Source organism: Neodiprion pinetum, chromosome 3 (assembly GCF_021155775.2).
Source record: "Neodiprion pinetum isolate iyNeoPine1 chromosome 3, iyNeoPine1.2, whole genome shotgun sequence".
NCBI lineage: Eukaryota > Metazoa > Arthropoda > Insecta > Hymenoptera > Diprionidae > Neodiprion > Neodiprion pinetum.
In genome coordinates this window covers 40389745-40413906 of record NC_060234.1, presented here as the reverse complement: position 1 = coordinate 40413906, position 24162 = coordinate 40389745, and the positions used below count along the sequence as shown (strand labels likewise).

At 42.1% G+C, this 24162-nt stretch overlaps 2 protein-coding genes across 4 annotated transcripts in view; both read left to right on the top strand.

Moving 5' to 3' along the window:
- The window catches only part of LOC124215676 (uncharacterized), a 310475-nt gene extending 301432 nt beyond the window's left edge, over positions 1-9043 (top strand). Inside the window, exons 12-17 of one of the 2 annotated variants that reach the window (XR_011176625.1) lie at positions 111-1718; positions 1923-2171; positions 2657-3112; positions 3309-3587; positions 4910-5219; positions 5704-5841. Coding sequence is in view for 1 of the 2 variants with exons in the window: in XM_046619357.2 (XP_046475313.1) it covers positions 111-1718; positions 1923-2171; positions 2657-3112; positions 3309-3587; positions 4956-5219; positions 5704-5891 (3044 nt within the window). In the remaining variant the exon portion in view is untranslated. Of the gene's footprint in view, positions 1-110; positions 1719-1922; positions 2172-2656; positions 3113-3308; positions 3588-4909; positions 5220-5703 lie in introns of both variants that reach the window. The other variant, XM_046619357.2, reaches the window with a different exon arrangement.
- Positions 9044-10186: 1143 nt separating this feature from the next.
- Positions 10187-23548, top strand: Ndg (Nidogen). Of its 2 annotated transcripts, XM_046619358.2 has the most exons (21): positions 10187-10455; positions 15263-15541; positions 15659-15867; positions 15947-16038; positions 16421-16567; positions 17035-17268; positions 17394-17916; positions 17996-18162; positions 18314-18442; positions 18526-18621; positions 18803-19036; positions 19689-19832; positions 20435-20563; positions 20726-20851; positions 21027-21370; positions 21445-21781; positions 21887-22115; positions 22285-22460; positions 22548-22656; positions 22743-22861; positions 22974-23548. In XM_046619358.2, exons 1-21 carry the CDS (start codon positions 10246-10248, stop codon positions 23108-23110), a joined length of 4170 nt encoding a protein of 1389 aa, XP_046475314.1. In that variant the 5' UTR covers positions 10187-10245; the 3' UTR covers positions 23111-23548. The 2 variants fall into 2 exon arrangements, with proteins under 2 accessions (XP_046475314.1, XP_046475315.1); XM_046619359.2 differs by lacking the exon at positions 19689-19832.
- The last annotated feature ends 614 nt before the right edge of the window (positions 23549-24162 follow it).

Below are 24162 nucleotides of genomic sequence, written 5' to 3'. Positions count from 1 at the left end.
CTGCTCGCATCTGGCGCATCCGCAAATCGATTTTATAGAGACCTGGACGCAATCTGGAATCCCTCGAACTCGTTGTTCCGCCAATAAAAGTCGCGACTCGATGGTTTCAGTGGCCGGTGGTCGGAGCAGACTGCACCTGATGGACCTCGGCAACTCTGACCGGGGTAAATCGTCCGGTGGAATACCACTTTCCGGGCTGGGCAACATCCTCCTGGCGATATTCAACGGGCAGAAGCACCTCCCCTACAAGGAGCACAAGCTCACCCAACTGCTCAAGGAGTGTTTGGGCTCGCTGACCTGCCACGCTGCGATGATAGCCCACGTCTCACCGAACGCTCAGCACTACACCGAGACCCTTACCACGGTCCAGCTGGCCTCGAGGATCCACCGGATGCGGAGACGGAAGATAAAGTTCGTCGGTGGCGGGACGCAGGGTAACGGAAGTGGCGGAAGTTCCGGCGAGGAGGCCGCTCGGCAGAGCAGCGAGTGCGATCCCAGCTCGAGCGACCTTTCGGCCGACACCGTAATCTACGTCGGGCCCAGCGTCGACGACGCGACCGATGGAGAACACCCTCCGGTATACATTCCGAGCCTCAACTCTGGCGACAACCGCTGCGCGATGGGCCGGGTCCTTCGGGGGTCAGCGGCCGAGAGGCCCAGCCGAATACCGGAGGAGCGAAGCCCCGCGCACAAGACCACGAAGGTCGTCAAGGCCTTGACCCAGACCGCCTCCAAGCAGACGTCACCGGCGCACAGCGTCACTCCGAAGGCCAGTCCGTCCAGGAGGCCCTCCGTAAAGACGGGGACCGGCAAGGTGACCGACTCCCCGATCAGCAAGATCCCCGTACCAGCGCCCAGCGGCGGATCCGACGAGCAGTGGATCGACGGTCCAAGGATATCGAAGTCGAAGGTTGCCGAAGCCAGGCACATGCTCAAGGAGGCCCACCACAAGCGGGAGACCTGGATAGACGGGCCCATGCAGCTGAGCGGCGCACCGCCCCATGGCCAGCATCCCGCGAGCTACGGGTTTATGGACAGCCACAAGAAAAGCATGATCAGAAAGTGGGTGGAGAACCAGACCTCGCAGATACAGAAAACGAAGCACGTCGCCCCGAGGATCGACCCGAAGCTCGCGGGTCACGCCTCCTCGCAGTTCAAAGAAATGACCACCTTCAAGACCTGCGACGAGGACGACAAGTCGTCGATAGTCGACAGCGAGAGTATAAAGATGGGCGATATCGAAGACATCACGGACAAGCTCGGGGCGAAGTTGAACCTGCTCAACGTCAAGTCCAACACCGATTCTGGCCTCGATCTTACCGCCAGTCCGGTCATGGAGGACTGCCTCGACAGGAGCAAGATCGACCTTCAGGACGACGACGACGATGATGAGGAAATTATCGTTCCTCCTCCTCTTCCGCTCATCGAACCACTCAGCAACGGGGTCAGCAGGGAAGTGTCGATGGAAAGCTTGAACCTCTCCCACAAGGACGTCGTCCTTCCATCTCGACACTCGCTCTCCTCTGAGGACGAAATACTCGAGATCGTGGAGGTCGACGACTTCGAGCCTGTTCCCATGCAGGACTCCTGTCTTCAGGTCACCGAGGAGGACATCGCCTTCTGCATGGGTGAGAATCCCTTGCCCGAAAGCGATCAGGAAGAACATCCTCTGAGGATACTTAGCCAGGAGAATCTCACCGTCGTCTCCACCTTCACTGGTGAGCATAGTCTCTATCGTATGTCAAACTTGGATAGTAATCATCGATATTAATAAGTTGAGGCATCTGTTCACTTGAATAACTTAAAAATCACTGAATACATCTTTAACGTTTCTCGTTCTGTTCTGGAGAAAAACGACAGTCGCGTACGAATAAACACCGACACTACAATAAACCAACCCTTACTAGTGATTTCGTTTCCAGACTCGATGTCAGTGATGTCGGACACGGACCGTTACCGCCCCCAGTATCCGCCGTCAGCCGGAATGGGGATGCTGCCTCGACCGTACTTCGACCACGAGGACTTCCTGGAGCAGGAGACGAGGCACAAGTTCGATCAATTGGCCCGACTCCACGAACTCTATCAGAGCAAACTCGCCCTCGCGAACGTTTCCAATTCCTTGACTTATCAGAGGGAGAACTCCTCTTCGATGAGCATTCGTGACACACCATGTAAGTCTCGTTCTTCCGTCGTTACTTTCGGTTCGATTAACTTTTTTATCCCCCTTATTAAGAGCTTGCAATCTTGTTATCGGACTCAATTAATGCGGTTGATCGCCGATTCTCTTCCATCTTATCCCAACGAAAAGCTTGTCTTGACTTTTTACGTTCTCGTATAATATTATTCTCAAGTGTACGAAGACGAAGAAATTGAAATTATCATCCTCATTCTGCATGTCTTGACTTTCTCCCTTCATTTATTGACACGAATGGCTAAATCGGTTCATTCTAAAAGTACATACCGATAAAGTTTGCCTAGACGCAGACTTGACGGTAAGTCTCATTTTGTCTAGTGGAAAGTTACAGCCGCCAGTTAAATCCAAAGTGGTTATCATAGACTTAGTTTGGAGTTAGCTTATAGAGTTTGATTTTAAGCCGTTGTAAAGGTTTTTATTTTGTACAACGAAGTTGTTGCGCTAACACAGGACATATTGCAGCCGCCACGGTCCTTCGACCGCCGTCCCGTTGCCAATCATTGTCGCTGTCAGACGTCCTTTTCAACGACACCGCGAGCAACCATGGAAGTATTTACAGCGAGCCGGCTTACATACCAGGAAAAACGGAGCAGGAAAAAATATGCGACAATTGCCGACAGAGCATGTCCCGTCCGGCAACAGCTTCTTACTGGTATCCAGGCAGCGTCGCCCACCTCGCCTCCCCCAGGAGGTACTGCGGGAAACTCGGAGACTGCAGCATATCCAGCTTGAGGCATCCGGACGGCGCCTCGAACCCGAACCTCAAGGAAGAAGTTGAAAGGATACCAGGCAATGGCGCCTCGGGGTCTGATCCTGAGGAGGAATACGTCGAGGCCAAAAAACTCTTCACCACCGCCGAAAGGGACGAGAGGACGGTTACAGGAAAATCGGATATTGAAGAGGAGAACGGAACCTCAGGTCAGAGTTCGGTTCTAAAAATGTCCAAGATTCAAGATGGTCAATCTAATGTGGCCAACCTCGAGACTATGTCATGTACAAATTTTCACGTTAATCCAAAAGCTATGTTCAATATTCGTTGCACTGGTTCCAGTTTGATGACACATGGAAATACGAGCAAAGTGAACAAATTTCCAATGTCTCGTTTTCATTTCAGCTTCCGTACCGCTGCAGCTTTCGATTCCGCCATCATCGATCCCGTCTCCAGGAAGAACCCAGCGGAAGATACTTAGTCTTGGTTCGTCGCTCGTCCTGAATAAGGAAGGGTACGATTCGGGCGCGGATTCGACACCACGTGCGGCAAAATTATCCCCAGCAACCCTGTCGAGACACAGAGCAGAAAGCTCGGGTTACGACAGCATCGTCAGAGACAGCGAGACCAGCAGCATAGCGAGTGACTCTTCGCGACAAACGAGCGCGCTTCAGGAACACCAAGGTTCGTGCTAATATCCGGATACAATTTTAAATTTTAAATATAACCATGCACCGTCTGTGAAAATACCAAATCGGCGAGAAATTCAAGTCACAATTAACGACACCGAATGCATCGTTGATGATATCGATCCTCTCGTATGTATAAGTTTAAAAATACTTCTGTTCGAAGCTTGGTATATAACTTTTTCGAAGCTCGTCAGTCGTCAACTTTCATCCCACTTTTCGGCAAAAATAATTTTTCATTGCCTCTCGTTGCACTTTTCAATATCGTCTCGTAACTCATTAATCAAAGACTCCTTTCCCTCGACTCGCTCAGCATCGCTTTTACTTGCCTCGATTATTTCTCACATTGAAGTCCATTTATGGTTCCCTAGCTTTCAGGTTAGACTGTTTTTCATCGTCGTTATACACGATGTACCTTTTATAAAGATTAGGACTCATCCAGGAATAGAAATACACTTGAGCTTTGATTCCGTGGCATGCGGTTGTATTATATGAAAATTGACTTCTCAAACCTGCTGATAACTTTTGATTGTGCAGACTTTGCAAGCGGCCTACGTAAAAATAAGAAAACCAATGTAATAAGCCCGCTTCGGGAAAAAATCTCCCGTGAGACTTGAGCCTCGCATGAGATCCTTAAAACTAAATTCTGCGTAATATATCGACCCATATCAAATGCATCCGTCCTTATCTTTTTCCCAGCTATTCTCTTCCATCAGAGTAGAAAATCATCCTTATATTCGTTCACGACTGGGTTGTAAAATACTGCCAACCTCTCATAAAAAAAAATAATTAAATGAAATGAAAATCACACACGCCTCAATAGAAAACGCCAACACATCGAAACAATCACAAATGTATTTCATGTGGACCGCTATTCTTTCTGCCCTCGCTATATTCTGTATTAAATAAAGCTGTGTGATTACCTAATCGAATAACCGGTATTTCTTATCTATCGACCTTTTCGATCGATCAAGTTATTCGATTAATGTAATAATCATATCGATTAACCAGTTGATCGATCAATTGGAAATACAGTCAATCGAAGTCTTTAATGAATCAATCGATCGCACAAAATTCTCAACTTGGGTGTAAATTCGTACTCTCAATTTTTTTCTTATGGGAATTTAGCATTATCTATGTAAGTTGGTGGTACGAATTTACATCCAAGTTGAGAGTTTTTTTTTTTGTTTTCTTGTGAGGCTGTACTGTACGGTAACTAATCTCTGATACGGTGAGAGGAAAATAAAACACACACACAAAAAAAAAAACGAAAACTCGTCAACGGCTAAAATGGTCCCCCTGTTGCGTGATTCTCCTCAGGTGGTGCACTGGGCGTTCTAACTTCGACGTTGTGCGGGTGTTTCAGCGGTGGGACGGCTGGTGGACGAGTCCGCGGAGCCGCGGCATCGGCGGGTGCCGGTCGACCCGGTGCCGGCCCTCCAAGAGGAGATACTCGCCTACTCCGTCGAGGACGTGGCCCTCCTGGAACGGCGCGCTCGAGTTCGCTCGGAGCCGCGTGGCACGTTGTCCAGGATACACAACCTGCGGCTGCACCAGCGCCTTCTTAGGCAAGAACTTAGGGAGGCGAAAAAACGACTCATGATACCCTCTGACCGATGGAGCTTCGAACGTGAGTCTCTCGCCCCCTCAAAAAAAAAAAAAAAAAAAAAAAACAAATTAAAAAAAAAAAGTACAAAACTACTATCGTTTGGAAACTTATTCGAGTTTCGTGCATATGCATAATTCCAGAAAATAGTCGATTGACCGTTTTTTAGTGTTTAGGAACGTGTTAGGAAAAATATGCTACTTCCTAGCTTCATCGTATGTCGTCTGTTCAGAATTATACTCAATTCCGTCGAAGTTTCAAGTCTGGTAAACCGATTTTAATGTGCGACGATAAGAAAAAATCAATTTTCCAAGTAGTCCAGTAGTTATTCTGAGATTCAGTGATCGACTAGTTTTGAGTTCATCCAACTAAGCTGAGTATAGTTTCGGGCAATACTGATTGGTTCAGCTGATTGCTATTTCTCAATTCTTTTTTTCTCTGCGTTCGGTGTAACACGAATTCAAACTTATGAATTTCTTCTTCGCGACTTTCTACGGGAACGATGCAGTCCACGTGGAAGACAGCATGGACTGGCAGGACCCTTCGTTCCTGGAGGCCCTTGAAGCGGAAACGTTCATATTGCAGAAGAGGGTTCAGGCCTGCAAGAGCCACGTACTTCTGGTTACATGTTTCGACTCTCGTCCGATGGAGCGTCGTCGAGGGATCGAACCACCGCCGGGTATAAAAATTACTTAACAGAGATTGGTCTCGACGCTAAAGACCGTTTGCTGACCTGCACTGATCGACTCGCCTAGAAATATTGGAATGTCAGAGAAATACTTCGTCCTCGAGTTATATACGTATATTGAATGTGAATCAGTAACGATTATAATTGAAATGCGAATCAAGAAAGCATCGAATTTGCAACGCATGGTAAAAGAAGAAGAGAAACACAATCGATTTATTATCATTGTGGTAAATCATAAAACCGTCGATATCCTTTCACGAAAAGTTATTCTTCTCTCCATAATTTATGTACATGCAACAAAAAAAAAAAAAAAAAAACGTATAAATATATTATATATATAAATAGTACTTACACCTAATTATTTAACAAAGAAAAATGGAGAAGTAGGCGAAAGAAAATGGTTAGAATTATTGTTATATATATATATATATATTATTACGATGTAACGTGATTGTAAATATTATTGTTAAATATTTGACTGATGCGAGGTGGTACGTATAGAGAAATTGAAAAAGAAAAAGTAAAAATACGGTCAAATAATGAATAAGGAGAAGGATATGATGCAACTTATTCCGATTTTGAAGACTGCAAATATGCGGCAGCCTCTGCGGGCAAGAATATTTATAGGGTTTATGAATGAGTTTTGAATCTTAACCAAATGGTCGTTACGTATTATTACTTTCTGACTGTAACTTAGGTACTTACACAGTATATAAAAAAAAAAACAGATTACCGAAAACTAAAAATTACATTAAGAAAAAAAAAATAGAAATACAGTTATTTTGTATGAAAATATGCTACTATTATACAATACATAATATACAAAGCGTAGATCCAACCGAATTGTGAATCGGCGCAAACGGTGTGGCAATTTTTTTCAAATGACAAAACATAATCCGAAGACTAACATACGAAATGCATAAATTCACACCGTAAAGACACGAAAAAATATCTATACATCCGAGCATCGGCATAATTACGAAGCGAAAAATGGAAAAGAATAAAAAATCGTAAATTATATTATAAATTGACATTAAGGAAAAAGTTGAACCGGCCTACAAAATATACCAAATTGTTTTCTCGTTTTTTCTTTTGAATCAATTTCTTCATTCGTAGTTTTTTATGTTAGATACTTTTCATGAAAAGAGATATTTCGAAAATTATAACCTCAGGCGATGTAATTTAGGATACATAATTCTCGAATCGAACTTAAGCTGAAAACAATATTCTCTTCGGAGTTGAAACTTAGTGCGTGCTAGATTTAGAATTTTTCGACGAGGCGAGCGACGCTTGTGCGAGTAGTGTAATAGTTATGTAATATTAAAATCAGGCAATTTGCATACATGCGATTTTATACGTGCTGTGCGGGTATTCAATTACTGAAGTCATAGCCGGCCAGTCGTTGGGATGATAATGACGATGCTCGGTACGCAGGTTCGATAGAATGCCGGAAACACGTAATTAACGTAGACTGCAAATGGAATAAAAAATAAATAAAAATGATGTTAAAACGATTTCGATCATATATTACGAAAAGTCAGAAACATGATTAAATAATACTGCCAAAAGAAATGTTATACGATTTAATAAATATAATGACGAATAAAGAAGGGAAAGCATTTTTTTAAATGTCGTCAATAATAATAGTTGTAATAATAAAAATAATGGTAATGGCAATGATACACATGCACGCACGTTAATTCAATATTATCGTAGCTTTAATTGTTACTACCGCAGTTACCGCACTTGTAGAATTCATATGACTCGGGCATATTCGTTCATGACCGCATATAGTTATATGTATATATGTATTACAATATTAGTACGATGCGAACAGAGAAAAGACGCAGGAACTCGTACTTGCAGTGTGAAAAAGGAAATAAGAGGACAAAACGGAAAAGACTCTTAGGATCAATTGAAAAAAATAAATAAATGAGCAGAAATATAAAACGAATCGTAACGAAACATCTCGAACATTTTCGTAAACTTCTGCTGAACTGCATGAAATTTTTGATTTCAGAATAATTTACTGAGTCATAATCCCGCGTAGGTATGTTATCATTATAAGAAATCATCGTTATATTGAAATGACGTAAAAGAAAAGAGGAAAAAATGACTAAGTTCCAATCTTTATTTAAATATGCATTGTTGGTAAAGTCGTTTATATACGTATAAAATCCCAACTTCATCCTTACTGCACGTATGCTCAATTCTGTTTGTCAATTTTTCTTTTTCTTCCTTTCTGTCGTTGTATCCAAGTCGAATATGACGTGAAAGTTATATTTTTGCACAATATTGATTATTCACACAAATGTCACGTTGCGCGGATTGGCAATTATAGTAATAATTCCTTTGTGAAATGGAAGGCCGGCAAATTAACTTTCCTCCTTTTTTATTTTAGTGAATATTAAATTTTTCTATCAATATGGATCAAGAACTTATTTCAATTCTACACTTATATTTCCTCCCGTTAATTTTTATAATTTCCGTTTTTTCTTTCCAACATATAAATGGGTGATTTTAGGCATAATTATACGCCGCCTGATAATTTTAATAATAATAATAATGATAATAATACTAACAATAATAATAATAATAATATTAATAATATATGTTATTGGCGTCGATACCGAATTCGTTATCGCAGTGCTAATTATGTAAAGGTGTAATTAAAATGTTTTCAACGCGCATATAATAATGTGATTCCCGCGGGTGCAACAGATTTATTTCTAGTCCTTTTTTTACATTTTTATTTTATACACAGGCAATATACAAATATAACAATAATAGTAATTATAATAATAATAAATAATAATTATAATAATAATTACATTAATAATGAGAACAATGATATGACGCGTTGCGAGATATTTTCTCTTGTTTCTCGCGCGTTACATCTATATAAATATATGTATAAGTATATATATACATAAATTTATATAGATACATATGAGCGACAGAAAAATATGTATTTACTCATTTATCGTATATTCATAGTACATGTACATTGTATATGTATAATGTCGAAAAAATCCGTCTATCCTATTCTTCTACATCCCACTTATATATCTCATGTATTATAATACTTGTATTATATTTATATTTTATATGTACAAACTAGATATGTAATTTCTTGTAATAAAGATCGATTTACAACGTATGCATTACGTGGAACTGAGAAACGCGATTTGTTCCATTGTTTTATTCGTCTTTCCGCAGGTTACGTAAATGCGGTATTGCGTCTGCGCTGATTTAAGTTAACATTCAAGCTCGATGTATTAGCACGAATGGTCACCATGCAAGATAATATTACCCGTAAGCAACGTAGTAGGTGAGTAATTGTTGTTCCAAATCTAGGACGCGGTAACTCAATATTATATCCAATATAAACCCACCTCCATTCGTTTTCAACCCTCGTCAATTTGTACACAACACTAATCGTTCTAGACGATTTCGTAATGCTGTTTTTTATTGTATTTCCGGAATCTGCTTTACTAAAATCTGCGTAATCCAGACACTTGAGAGGATGGGCGTTCTTTATTAGGGTGAAAACTTAACGAAACTCCTGGGTTTCGAATTTAATATCTATATTTTTTTTTATCTGTACTTATTTTAAACTGAGCGCCTGATAGCGGGCCACTCACAAATCTCCGGTCGTAGGCCTGCTGAAAAACGCCTGAAAATCCCTGCAATGAATTTAAAAAACTTGCGTGACCTACAATATCTGCTGTACATCTGCTTGAAGAGGTGAAAAATTTGTGATATAGTAAAAACACATTAATTGGATAGCTTGAATTTGCAATATTTTTAGTTTCTGTGTGTACAGAGAATCGAGAAGGATTTTATCGCGCGAGTCACATTCGATATGCATCACAATATTTTCAATGACAAGGAACCACTTAGTGAATGCAAAATTTGACGGATTTTCGATTGAAATTAATTGTAAGCTATGAATTTTGCCGTAAAATGAATTCAAAAGTATCCAAAGTTTTTGAAAATCATAAAATCGTCAAATACATTGTGGAACCTGTTTCAACAGCCACCTAGCCACAACTTTTACTCGATTCCCACAAGTCGTTATTGCTGTTAATCGATCTGGCGAGAAACGGAATAAGTGCATAAAAATACCAGACTCGGGCAATGAAAGAATAAAGTTTGTGTAGAAACGAGAAGTGGGCGGAAGACGTACGATGTGCGTAATCTCTCCGCGGTGCGGTGACTCCGTGTAAAGTAGTAGAGTTGATTAGGAGAGGAGCAGCGAGAAGTTGTTAAAGGCGCGGAACAAGTCGTTCATATAGTCGGCTTCAGTTGGAGTACGACGCCCGTTTGTAATACACAGTTGTGCCAAGACGCTCCAGGAGAATGGTGACTGGCTGTGCGTGGACATCCGTCCTCTTGGCCCTCGTGGCATGGCTCGAACCTCTTTCGGCTCACGAAACGTACCAGCGGCCATTCTACGCCTATGCACTCGGCAAGACCCTCGAGCCGACCACCGATGGTCAGCTCAAAACCGTTCAGGTCAAACTGAAGACGCCGATCAGCTTCTACGACTACGTCTACGATACGATATACGTGAGTAAAAGAAAAAGGGGAAACGAGAAAGAGATTCGTTGCGAATGACTTAGCTGTACGCGGATCGTGTGAGAACAACTGGTTTCAATTTCAATTTTTATAATATTCTATCGATGTGTTATACACAGATGTACAGAAAATCTTGACTGTTGATTTTGTGGGTACAAATCTCTTGGCGAAAGAAATTACGCGCTACGATTTGAACGAAAATATTTGTCGTATCATCCATGTTCAATACACTGCCTGCACGTACTACGTGCAGCTAGAACATCGATTGTGGCACAAGTCTCGTTGACCTCGATAAGTGCGTGATACTGTATTTTAAATTGAAGATCGATACAATTCTTATCGTCATTTACCTTGTTTTGGTTCTTATTTTTTCCCGCGTGCAACTTACCGCAACTTAGACACGAAGCCTGGATCAAAAGGAGGTGTCGTGATTCGAAGAGCATTCGCGAAGACGCGCCTTGAATGGTGCAAATTGAAGGTGCAATTTTAGGAACGATTTGATGAGCCATTATCGTCTAGCCTTTGGTTTGCGGAATCGAAGCAAGAAGTTACGGATAATTTGACGTGACTTACGCCAGTTTAGATTTAGAGTCAGGAGTATAGAGTTTAGAGATAAGCGATCTGGGCAAACGGAGCTAGTTACACTAACCACGTGTAGGCATCTGTCGATACGAAGAATTTGCGCACGGTAAAGATAACGTCGTGTATGACAATGAAAGGAAAACAATGACGCACCGTTTCTTATTTTGACCGCATCTGTAAATTTTCATCAACAAAAAAAGTAATTGTGCACGTATCTTGTAACGGAAATCCGTGTTTGAAAGCTGGTGATCTTTGACCGTTAATCAACCGTAAACAGTTTGAGATAAATTTTTGATTGCGACAAGTTTTATTCGGTTCATTCAATCCAATTAATGCCAAATGGCTTTTCGCCGATATTTTAAAGTAAATCGTAAACGCATACATATCATATCCACTGCGTAAGAAGTTACAACGAAGCTTGTTTACTGTTTTATAAGCCACTGATAAATATTGTGGCAGCAGTTATCTGCGCGGAAACTTTGAGATATTTTTCAACTGGGATTGTCATTTGGGAAACATCATATTTTGAGATATAAAAAAAAAAATTCACAGTTATTTCTAACCAAATTTGCAACATCTTTTCCATTAATTGACAGGCTATGGAAATTTTCCCAATTCTCCAATTGAACTGGAGTGCTGAATTGAAATGAAGCCTAGTTATCGATTCAGAAATATAACGTCTTTCTTCAATTCTCTATAACTGTCATAAATCACCAGTGGTCAATGAACTAGAGTGGGTTTAAGATAGCTTGAACCTTAATTTCATATTCATTCGTATCACTGATTTATTCAGCATTGTGCGATAAACTGAGATTTTTATAATATACTAAATATAGCACACATCAGTCTCGCCGACGGGGATTAAAAGTCCTCAAGGCACATCTCATTGAATCGAGAACCCGCAAAGGCTTCGCAGGACGGTTTTTACGCGTATATTTTTTCCTTCTTGCAAACGTGGAAACGTGGATAAGTGAGTGCATATGTCTTATCAAATTCTAGGATCAAATATGCGATAGCATGACTATGTACAAGCGTGTGAATACCCGCAAGTTTACTGGTAAACAACCTGAAAGACAATATCTTGTAATTAAGGCACGATAAGGATAGATTGGGGAGCTCAAGGCCAGCGAATATTGAAAACCATAAGCAGCTACATAAGCAACGAACCTCTTCTCGTTGGGAAACAGAGGATGTGAAAGGCGCAGATCTGCGGATATAAGAACTGCGTACATGTACAATGAAAAATCGACCAGCCATCAAACGACAGAGATTTGGTATCGTTCGTGAATCCTTAGCCGTAACTGCATTAACTTAATCCTTCGTCAGTTCACAATTAGAGATGTATATAATATATATATATACATATATATTGTATAATGAAGTATCTCATTCGAAGATCACGAATCGGACAATTCTTCGTCATCTCTACTCGTTGCAAGTCAAGCTTGTAGATATTTGTTCGGTGAGCATCTGGACTTGAGACATTGCTGAGATTACATGATACAAATTACCGAATCTTTTTGGCGAAAAGGCGACGGAGGAAAAACGTGTGGACAGTATCGTGTGTGTAGACAGACCCCATGGGCGTTCGTATAAGTTAACGAAATGAAAAGTGCGCACAATTATATGACACAGATAACTTAATCTAACCGAGGCGCTGACAGAAGGCTTAGCTAGTTAGGAGACGGACTTGAGCATCCCACACGGTAATCATGTCTATTCCCAGTTATCGTGTATGATGATGGCGACGATGACGGTGATGACTCGATCCCTCTCAGCGTATAATTAAGAGTGATTGCAGACCACCATCCCAAATCAGAGTCTCGACAGAATTTGAAGTACAGACGAGCCTGCCGAGCAATGCTAGTCGATGCTTTCGTGAGGTACGATAATTACTGATGAAAGTATTTTAAGTGAAAAGGAAGAACCCAAAGATCTCTTTCAAAGGAAGTTTTATAGGCTCAATTTGTTGAAGATCAAGTTCGAACTTAAAGAATGAATGGATTAGCAGAAAAATCACGTGTTCGTACGTGAGAACCTCGTCAACAGTAATAATAGCGATAGTTGAACGATGAATTAATTCATATGAAATTCAAAACTGCCCAACCGATCAGTCAATGAATTATTGAACAACCTCGCCAAAACTTTTTTGTATATTAAATGGAATCAGCGGCATAGCAACATTCGACAAAAATAGCAGCTCTATAAATACAATTAGAACTTATAATATGTGCGAAAGTTTGTCACCGTATGAATTATTGATTAAAACTTTATCCCCTCTCAGTGTGAGCATACGTACGGTATGTTATTCGTCACACTGATATTATACGCGAGCGTCCGGCACGCCGGTTCATTAGTTTTAATTTGGTTCAAAGTGTTTTAGTCGTGAGACCGAGCAACAAAGTTCACAAGAGGCTACCGCACCATGTGACAACAGCTCGGCAACGATGATTGCTTAAATATTGACCCACATTGTTTTTACCAGAGGTTAATGTAATTGAGCCGAGTCGTACATTAATTAAAATTCAACAGATTCGGTATCCTGAATATTTAATATATTACAATGTTTCTTCAAAGTTTTTATATGCTCCGCATTGTTCACATAAAACAGCTGATAATAGATAATACATGGAACTATTTTTTCAATCAACAGTGAAATAATCAGCTTTCATAATGCAATGCATCACGCATCCGACAACTTATGAGACGAGTTAAATGAGTAGCGGGAATCGTATAAATTATTTCATCAGTCAGCGTGAAAGTTTAACTTTTTGTTTCAATTTCGTACTGTCAAGAAATTGAGAGAATAAGTATGACGGTTACGGAACTATGAGAAGCAACCCGAGTAGTAATTTATTAGACAAATGTTCGGGCAATTTTTTACACTATTCAAGACAAGCGTTCAGACGGCCCCTAGCTATCTCCATGAAGCTATCGTCAGGTCAAAGGTCTTCGTAACCCGATGAGAGTCACACGTCTGAACCATCTGACTCGAGTAATGAATGAAAAGAAATGGTAAGTCTCTGGCCAAAAATTTGCCGGTCTTACCCTCCCTACAAATTTGTCAAAATACTGAACTGCGTTTCGAACAGCAGTCGAAAGCTCTTTTGAGCGTAAACCCTCACAAGGATCAGCCACTTGGACAATGTAGCTGTACATTCACAGGCTGTATTCACATTGAATGGTCCATGTGATTAACCGGCAACGCTGCATTGCCTTCTGGGTACATCTCTTTAACGAAAAAACAAACAAATAGTCTTCAGGGCAAGTGCAGAGCGTGGGGAAGAGGGCTCGTTTCAATTCGTGCAGGAAAGCGTCCAATCAAGCCGCTTGACCGAACAGCTGCACATACGAAAAAATTTCATAACCCGGCACAATGAAGCTCTGTCCGTGTTTATGTTGACAGAGGCGTAAGCAAGTGTGAAAAGGCTGCATCATGAAAGCGATGCGTTTAAGCGAGTCTACCGACAAATCCCGCGTGTACGTCTCTTCGCTCTTCTAGCGAAGTGAATCTGCGGGTAAGTCCATAAATACAAATAAGTTCATGCAAATATGCGCACGCGTGTTGACGAAACGAGTACTTGATGTAACGAGTTGCAGTTGGGTGAATGACTTCTCTACATCCAAGCTTGCACTCTCACGGTGTCACGCACATGTAATATCTTCGTGCTTAAGTGATACGTCTCGGGGTTGCCGAAGTTCTTGTTCTCGTTAATGAGATAAAAAAGGAGAAAGAAAAAAAAAATAAATAACTGCATCATAAACCCATCGCACAACTATTGTAGGCCTTACCATTGTACTCGGTCTAAGTGCCTGAAACTGGCTTGCCGTTTCATCTCAGAATTTAAACACCGAAGAATCATATTTGGTTCAGGAAATAAAGGCAAAATTATTCTTCGAATATAGATTGTGCTTCCGCAGCTGTCAGTAGTCCGTGATCTCACAAAGAACCCGCGATAATCTACGGAACGGCTTGTACCGATAATAGTCATTATCTCTCTGTACGCTAAAGCTGTGTGAACAGCCGCGTCCTTTTCGTATGAATACGTTATTGACATGAAACTTGTGTATCGAGTACCCGATTTATTTGTGAATAATACACGCTACACGAACTGAAATAAATTTGAAAACGAGGAAGACGTACGTAGTAGTAGTTTTTGAATTGTTACTACAAAACTGATCCGTAGTCAATCCCGAACCACACATCGTTTTACAGGTGAACGGAAACGGAGTCTTGTCTTTCCTGGCGCCAATGCAAATGTTCTTCAACATTCCATTCCCTCTGAACTACCCGGTAATAGCACCTTTGTACACCCACGTGGACACCAGAGGGTCTGGGGTGGTTTACTGGGAGGAAACCGAAGATCCGAGTAGGATCTCCCAAGCCGGTGAAATCATACGAGATTTCTTTACGGACGCCCCGGACTTCTATCCCATCAGCTTGTTAATAGTGACCTGGGAGAACGTCGGCTACTACAACGCAAAAAGCGACAAAGTGAGTTTTTCGAAATTGGACTTGTAATATTCTTCTCCAAGTTCAGTTCATCGAATCTAATACTAACTGATCCTCGTTTGCTTTTTCTCGTTGTTTCTGGCGACCCAACAACCCCAGAAAAATACCTACCAAGTCGTGATTTCGTCAAACGGAACCCACAGTTACGCTGAATTCCTGTACGCTCCGCAAGGTATTCAATGGATCCAAGCCGACTCCCATCCCGGAGGTTTGCCAGATGCCAGAGCTCAGGCGGGTGTCGTCTCCAGGGATGGCCGCATGTATACCTTGAAGGACTCTGGCTCTGATCAAGTTGTAAACCTCGACAAGTAAATTCACATTATGATATCATCAACTCATGGCAGACATTTCTTGACAGTGAAAACTTTAAACACGGCTTTATTCCAGGTGGTCTAATATCGGTGAACCTGGAAAATGGGTTCTGGGGATCGGTCCGATCAACGATTTGGCCAATGTTCGACTCCCTGACAATATTCAAGGTATATAACAATTGCCATGTGATCAGCAGAAATCGTTTTTTATGAATTGACTCTATGTGAGTTCAAAAAATATAGTACTTCAAGGTCTTCAATATTTGTGTACTTTTGAATAATACAGAGATTTCTCACAATACTAAACCAAAGCGTCCATCTTTAATTACTAATTGCAACTGCTGCTTTCAACTATCTACTAAATACCTAAAGCGATTGACCAACTGATTAGCGAGGGATTCTTTGTTTCGTTAGTATTTTCTTTTGATTCTTTGTATGAACCAAGACGTTGCCTTTATCGTGAAATAACTTTTCGAGATTGTACTGCATTTTGAACACTTGACTAACAACCATGATCGCTAATTAGTATCAAAAATATAATACATTACAGATGTTCCGGCAAACAATGAAATCCCGAGCTGTGTGACCGATGGGACGAGTTGTCACAGTAGAGCAGAATGCGTCGACTACAGCCAGGGTTTTTGCTGTGTCTGCAAAACAGGTTACTTTGGGAACGGAAAGTTTTGTCAACAGAACGGTTAGTCGCAATTCCTATGCAGCGCTCTTTAAGGGTACGAGATACCGCCGCCATGAGCAAAAACGTTGTAGGGACTCTAGAACCCATCCTAAAGCTAAGGAATGAATAAGAATGCAGTAAATACAATCCAGTTTGGCAATGATATTCAAATTATAACCTTGCCGAAGTAGCTTGCTTATCTTGGCATCAAAAATCCGCTATGTGTATCCTTTTGCAAACTAGGTGTAAGAGAGCAAGGTCAGAACATCCCAGATCTATTTATAGTTCAAGACGTAGTACATCCTAACAACTTCCTGAGAAGGACCGTAAAACGCGGCACTGTAAGTTTTTGCAGGAAACGGAGCTTGACAGTATTTGAACATGCCGCAGATCACGTTTCTCACTTTCCTGTGATGGGTCTCGATCGCGTCCCAAAGTCAGAACCAACGACTCACAATCAGCCATACTATTAACTCTGCATCTTGCAGATTTACCTCTACGGGCAGTTGGCAAGGTAACCGGATTCGTGAACAATGAGGAATTCCCAGCGAAGGATTTGCAGTGTTACGTCCAAACTAAGGACGGGAGAACGTACACGGCCATGTCCAGAGTACCCGAATTAATTGGTCCAAGGTCTCAGCTTCTCAGTAACCTGGGTAGCGTCCTCGGCTGGCTCTTCGCGAAGCCCATTGAAAACACCAAGAATGGGTATCAAATAACCGGTAACAGAATATTCGCATCGAAGGTTCCAATTAGAGGAACCTTTGCAACATCTTCAGACTTTCTCTCTCACATTTAATTTTAGACGTCCTATTACCGAATTTCACTTAGAACTTTCCCATGAAAGGTGGAGTCTTCAACATGACGGCCTCTATGATCTTCACAAATACGGGTGACAACGTGACCATCACTTCGCGATACCTGGGATTAGACGTCTTCGGGCAATTGAAAATGGAAACGAATATCCGAGGTTCGTTGCCATACTTGGCTCCGGAAGCTCGCATTGAATACGAGGACCACGACGAGCTTTACACGAAAACGCAGCCTGGAACGATCATCTCTCAGACCAACCGTTCCTACAAATTGATCGGCGAGTCTAGTATCGAACATCCGTTTACTCAGTCCATCGCAATAACTTATCAGCCCTGTCAGTACGCGCCTAACGAAGGAGAAGAAAACACTGTACGTCTCAAGTTCTCGAGAGGTCTGATAAGCTATGAAGCCAAGGAACAAATTATACGCTTCGCAATGAACACCAAGGTCGCACCTCTCGAGGAAGAGGATCCTTGCATCAAGGGTAAATTCCACTGCGGTGATCACAGCTCATGCATAGTCGAGGGCGACGACTACAAGTGTGTCTGTAATCCAGGGTAGGACGAAAACTTTTAATATTACTAACGAATGGAAACCTAAAGACCTTATATCAACACCCGATTTTCACTCCTGAAGGTATCAATATTTGTACGAAGCAGACGGTAGCTTACACTGCGTCGACGTCAACGAATGTACGTCAGGAATTCATACGTGCTCTCCGGACGCAAATTGCATCAACAACGAAGGTAGTCACGTCTGTCAGTGCTTGGACGGATATGAAGGAGACGGTCGTACCTGCGAGAGTAAGGATCGTACACAACTTCTGTATTGGTTTCGCAAATTGTGGAATTGATGCAAACTCTCATAACTTTCTGGCATGCCTAGCTCTAAAGGAAACAGTTGTGATATGTATGAGACCACTTTCTATAACGCGAAGAAATTTTGTATTTTCAGGAATGCCAACCTGCGCGGACAAGGATTGCGGTGATTATGCCGAGTGTACAATAGTCGAAGGACTTCCGCACTGTTCATGCATTGGGGGCTACGAGCAAACAGACGATGGCTGCTATCCCATCCAAGAACGTAATCAAATCAACTCCTAATCATCGTTACATTTCAAACCCTCGAGCCTTTGTATACTTAAACTTCGCGAATTCTAATTTTAGTAAACTGTGGCGACAAAATGTGCTCTCCGTATGCGTATTGCTCCGAGAATGATGCTACTCAAACCACAGAGTGTATATGCGACAGCGGTACCGTAGGTAATTATAACGTGAGAGGTTATTTTTATAAATAAATATATTCATCAGACTACAAACTCATAATTTGAGAATGTTAATCCGTCCGACAATGTCGTATCTATATGTGATCTGTTCGTGGATATTTATGGATTGTCATGTTACACGGTGTATGTCTGTCTCTAACACTCGTCCTCTTCCGCAGGAGATGGCTATACATGTGAGCTCGAGCTGGACATAGAGACCACAACGCCGACGTGGGTGACCGAAGCACAACCAATTCCCCAGTGTAGCCTTAATCAGTGCTGGTGCCCGGTCGAAGGATGGGAATACCAAGACGATCATACTTGCATCCAGGCGAACCGTGGGTACAACAGCTCGACAGAAGGACAAGACCGGACTGAGATCAGTACTACATACGACGGCACCGATGAAGACTGTGAGTATGAGAAAATTACTGCGACTGACTTCGGAAAATTTCACTTGCACCTGATCCTGCATTCTGCCTGATTGGAAGAGGCCGTCATGTTTGTTGAAAAGCCAATTAGAAGGTCAACTACTGGTCTGAAAATGATCTACACTAGTAGGAATGTAAATTTTAAGGTATGCTTCTAAGGGGTCGACGAAAAAATACAGTGACACATAATATACTCTATATGAGGTATTCCATGCCAACTGAGAGGACATTTTCCCTGACCCCCGCCAATTTGCTTCATTATTTTTTGTATGATTCTACCACCAAAAAAAAAGCACTCACCATTTTTTTCAGATTTTTCGTTCCGACCATTCTTTTTTAAAACATGTTACCAGTGCCAGTTGGCATGGAATACCTCATATATATACCTGGGACTGTTCTAGCATTCAGGTTTCACATCATATAATTCCCCTCAAAAGTTCAGCCAATGATGCATTCCGTAGCCGCTTATCCCTAAATCCATGGGTTACTTATAACTCCGTGCGTACGTTATGTAGAGCACGATAGGGATAGCACCACGAAATAATACGGTTATTCAAAGAATATGGGTCGTTATCGATTTAGTAGATTCCCCGTAGATGATATTCCACCCAAAAACCACCGCCGCACATTTTAGTATCGCCACGACCGCAACCCCAGTGCCTACCGGAGATTGGTCGGTGTATTTGCCCCTTGGGATATGCCTACGATCCTCAAAGGGATATTTGCGTTCCACAACCAGGATACAAGCACGAGACAATGGGTTCTTCCGGATATCAATGTACGGAGTTTCATCCTCTATATGTACACCTGAACCTCTTTATTCCGATCTGCTGTTTCAATTAATTAATTGAAGAACACGATCGTCTCGCAATATAAAACTGCTCATCGTAATGCCAGGTAATTAAGGAAACGACATTGTGTCATCCTCCAGTCCTGTGAGTGGTGTTACAACATGCGAGATGATCGTAACATTCACAATGGACAGTTGCTGTCCACAAGAACGCTTCTGCTTTTCTCTAATCCTGCATTTAACTCTGAATTATCGTTTCTTCTTGCATGTGGTACGTATTTCAAATTTCATAATGAACATTAACACGCTAACATTGCTGGCAGTCTTGTCAAACCCCTACAAAAATGAATATTAACAATTGCATGGCTGTAAATCAGTCTTTGGGAATAGCAGATCTCTTAAATAGAATCATCAGGTGAGGACTACGTTTACATGCAGTTGTAAACCTCCTGTCAGGTATGTGGTGATGTCCATTGCCCAATACCAAATGTATAATAATAGCATAGCAAAACTGCAATCGCACTAAAAAAAGGCTGCTTGACATCTACACTGGAATTATTTTAACGTAATTGCATAATGCGCTTTCACAGTATCCTGCAACGTTCTGAACATCTGCGATGCTTACGCACAATGCGTCTACTTGCCGGAAAGCCAAGGAATCTACAAATGTCAGTGTAACGCAGGCTACGAGGGCGATGGATACGAGTGCAGAAAGATTGGTAAGTGAAACCCGCTTAGCGACTTGAGAGCTGCAGATTAATTTGCAATAACAAAATCTTATTGCATAAACTTGTCAACAAGTAAGGATTCAACGCCTGCATTAATTGCTATACGCACTCAGAATAGCAGCAAAAACATTACACGTCTAATTTTGCCAACAGAAGTGGACTGTCTACAGACAGACATCTGCGATCCCAACGCAACTTGTAGACCAGACGATTCAGCGAACTCCAAGTGCGTCTGCAACTCTGGATTCGAGGGCGACGGAACAATTTGCACGCCAATCGGTGCTCACATCTTCACTTTTTCCAAAGCCCCGATAAGTTTTTTCTTGTTCCGTTATAACGGATTCCCCGGTTGAAAAACTCACGATCAGCGGAGATTCCAGCCCCTTTCAAAGAGCTACTACCTAAGTCTCTGAGGTGAGTTTCAACACTGATCAAGATGCGATTGTTTCCGCAGACGAGTGCAGCGAGAATTTGGACTGCGGTCAGAATCAGGAGTGCCGTTACAACCCGACCACGTCGAGATACACCTGTGACTGTCTCCGAGGTTTCAACCGTGTGGACGACGTCTGCATGATCGCCGACTGCTCGAGTAACCCGTCACAGTGTCACTTGAACGCCCATTGCGTGTCGAAAGCTGAAGGTGGCTTCACCTGCGCTTGCATATCCGGGTACAACGGAGACGGCTTCCAAGACTGCCGGCCGGATCACGTTGGCTGTAACATCATCAACAATTGCGGACGCGACGCCGTCTGCGGTTACGACTCGGCAGCCACTAACTACGCCTGCCAATGCAAGCCGGTGGGTTCTTCTTACAACAATCACTTAATTTTGGATATCTAGATTTGCTTCAAGCTCACATCATACCTTCACAGGGCTTTTTCGGCGACGGTTTCACCTGCCTGCCAGAGTCATCGTGCAGGAGAGATTCGAGCCTCTGTTCCGTCGATGCAACCTGCGTTCCGGCCGGTGAGAACCAGTTCACTTGCGTGTGTAACGCAGGGTTCACCGGGAACGGTGCCGACTGCCGAACCATACCTCAGTTCGACTCGAATATTCTGCTGATAAATCAGGGTGTGGCGATGCTGAAGATACCTTTCTTCCCAACACCCAATAACCCGGGAAGTCCAATCGCAATCACTTCCTCCCAGGTAGCCGAGGGCCTGGACATCGATTGCTCCGCGGGCAGAGCTTACTGGAGTGACATCTCAGGTGAAAGATATTTACAGAAAATGACCCGTTTTCATCGACATCTGACATGGCCATCGTGTTTCTGAGTGATGGAGTTCCACATTGACCAAGTGATGCATCTTTCAGGGAACAAGATATCTTCGATGATGTACAATGGATCGGATTCGCAAGTGTTCGTAACGGATGTCAGTGCTGCTGAAGGAATCGCTATTGACTGGGTATCGCGAAATGCTTTCTGGACCGACTCGAACAAGAAAACTGTGGAGGTTGCGAACTTGGATACTAGAAAGAGAAAAGTTTTGGTATCGGAAGGACTCGTTAACCCCAGGGGAATCACAGCTCACCCTTACCGAGGGTAAAACTTACCATTACGTTTCCGATCAATCATTCATAACAGTCGTAAACTGCATGACCATTCTCCGATACAATAGCGGTGTATCCAAAGCTTTCAGAATTATCCTACTACATGTTTTCTCATATAAGCTGCGGCGATTGCGAATAATATTCAATTTCATGATATTCAGGAAAATTTTCTGGTCTGACTGGAACCGCGCTTCTCCAAAACTGGAGTGGGCTAACGAGGATGGGACGGGCCGTGCGATATTCATGCAAAACGAGTTCGTTAAGCTTCCAAACTCTTTGGCAATCGATTGGTCAACCGACGAGTTGTGTTGGGCAGATGCCGGCTCCTTCTCCCTGAGTACGTGGCTCACACCTATATGAATCCGCAAACGGACGACAGAGGGGATAGATTTTGCACTCAGATAATACATGTTGTTAATTTCAGACTGCGCAAACATCGATACTCGTACAGTTCGTATCGTGGCTGAGAAACTGTCATACCCATTCGGATTGGCGATATCGCAAAACCATTATTATTGGACGGACTGGACGACGTGAGTACCTATTTAACGTAGCTCCTTGCACTTCGAGTGGAATTATTGTGCACATGAAAAACGAGAATGAATTTTTTATCGTGCAGGCACAAAATAGAAGTCGCATCTAAGAACACTGGCAAAAGAGACAAGGCTCTGAGAGTTCCTCCCGGTGGAAGTGGTAAACTATATGGAATAGTTGCAGTCCCGGAATACTGTCCGAGAGGTAAAGGTTGACTGCCTAAATTGTCAGAGTTTCACGAAGTTGTCGGAATGTATTCAGTTCCATTCGACTTGTAGTTTATCAGTTATTTAATTTTCTCTTCCATTTGCTACAGTCTCGAACGTCTGTCAGTACGAATTCGGTAGATGCAATTCGGAGCAGCTTTGCCTTCCGGATGGCGAAGGTGGACGGACGTGTGCATGCGCAGATAACGCATCGGGTCCGTGCACAGACGAATATCAGTCTAGATAGACAACGCATGTGTCGTATCGTCAGGTTGGTAACTTTTAACGGCCCAATTTGGAAGCATGATAAAGAAATAAAATACAAGACATGCTCCTCGTTCAAATCAAAATTTTCGATGAAGAGTTAATTGTAGTTACGTAAGCTCATATCGAAACTAACATCACCGAATAGACTATATATACGATATTTTTGATATAATACTAGAAAACATATAATATGTATCTGATTATCATTTTTTACTCCACTCTCACTGTGTAAAATAGATTCTTAAGCATGATTGTTTATTTAGTGATATTTAATAAAAATACATATAGACGAATTCTGTACTCGATTGTGTGAATATATTGCATACAGCATACTTATTCAATTCAAAAGATTTCATTATTTATAAGAAAATTATTTGCCTTCATTCCATGAGTACTTGAAATAAATAACTGAACATCTGTCGGTAATGCATACGGTTTTTTGAAAATTCATACCTACTATACTTATACTTTTGATCTGCATTTATGAGCCTTAGATAAGAATATTTAATTCATTCACACGCAATATCGATGTCATACTGTAAGAGAAAACGTTTTTACATCGTCGTAAGTCGCTACGATCAGTAGATAAAAACTGAAGATACAGACCAGAAAATTTTTTCGAAATGGTCATGAAAATTATGCATTGCTAAATGTGCAGTGACATCGGTTATAGCCGTGGAAAGTGATCTGCAGTTGCGATAGTGTCAAGCAATAGAGTTTTGGGAGATATCGCTATTGCCTATGCGAACCTAATCGGATTGCATACAGAATGAGTACAAATCTGTTTCTTTTGATTTTTCATTGCATGGTTTGGAAACAATTTCGGTGAAATGATAAGGGAGTAGTCCATATTCAAGTGCGTTAGATGAACGCATGATCTGAGGAAATGACTTATGAATATTTGATCTCACGCGTATCCACACTTAGAGCTAAATCGTATTGATGTCGAAAACGCAAGATGCACTGCTGGCATCACTGATCGGGCAGTGAAACCTAGTCTATGAACGTGATACGCGCATCGCGTCTGCAACA

Coding starts and splice junctions, on each gene's coding strand:
- Ndg (XM_046619358.2), top strand. CDS start 10,246: ATGGTGACTGGCTGTGCGTGGACATCCGTCCTCTTGGCCCTCGTGGCA. Junction 15,542..15,658: donor ACAACGCAAAAAGCGACAAA/GTGAGTTTTTCG, acceptor CAACAACCCCAG/AAAAATACCTACCAAGTCGT. Junction 21,782..21,886: donor TTACTGGAGTGACATCTCAG/GTGAAAGATATT, acceptor TGCATCTTTCAG/GGAACAAGATATCTTCGATG.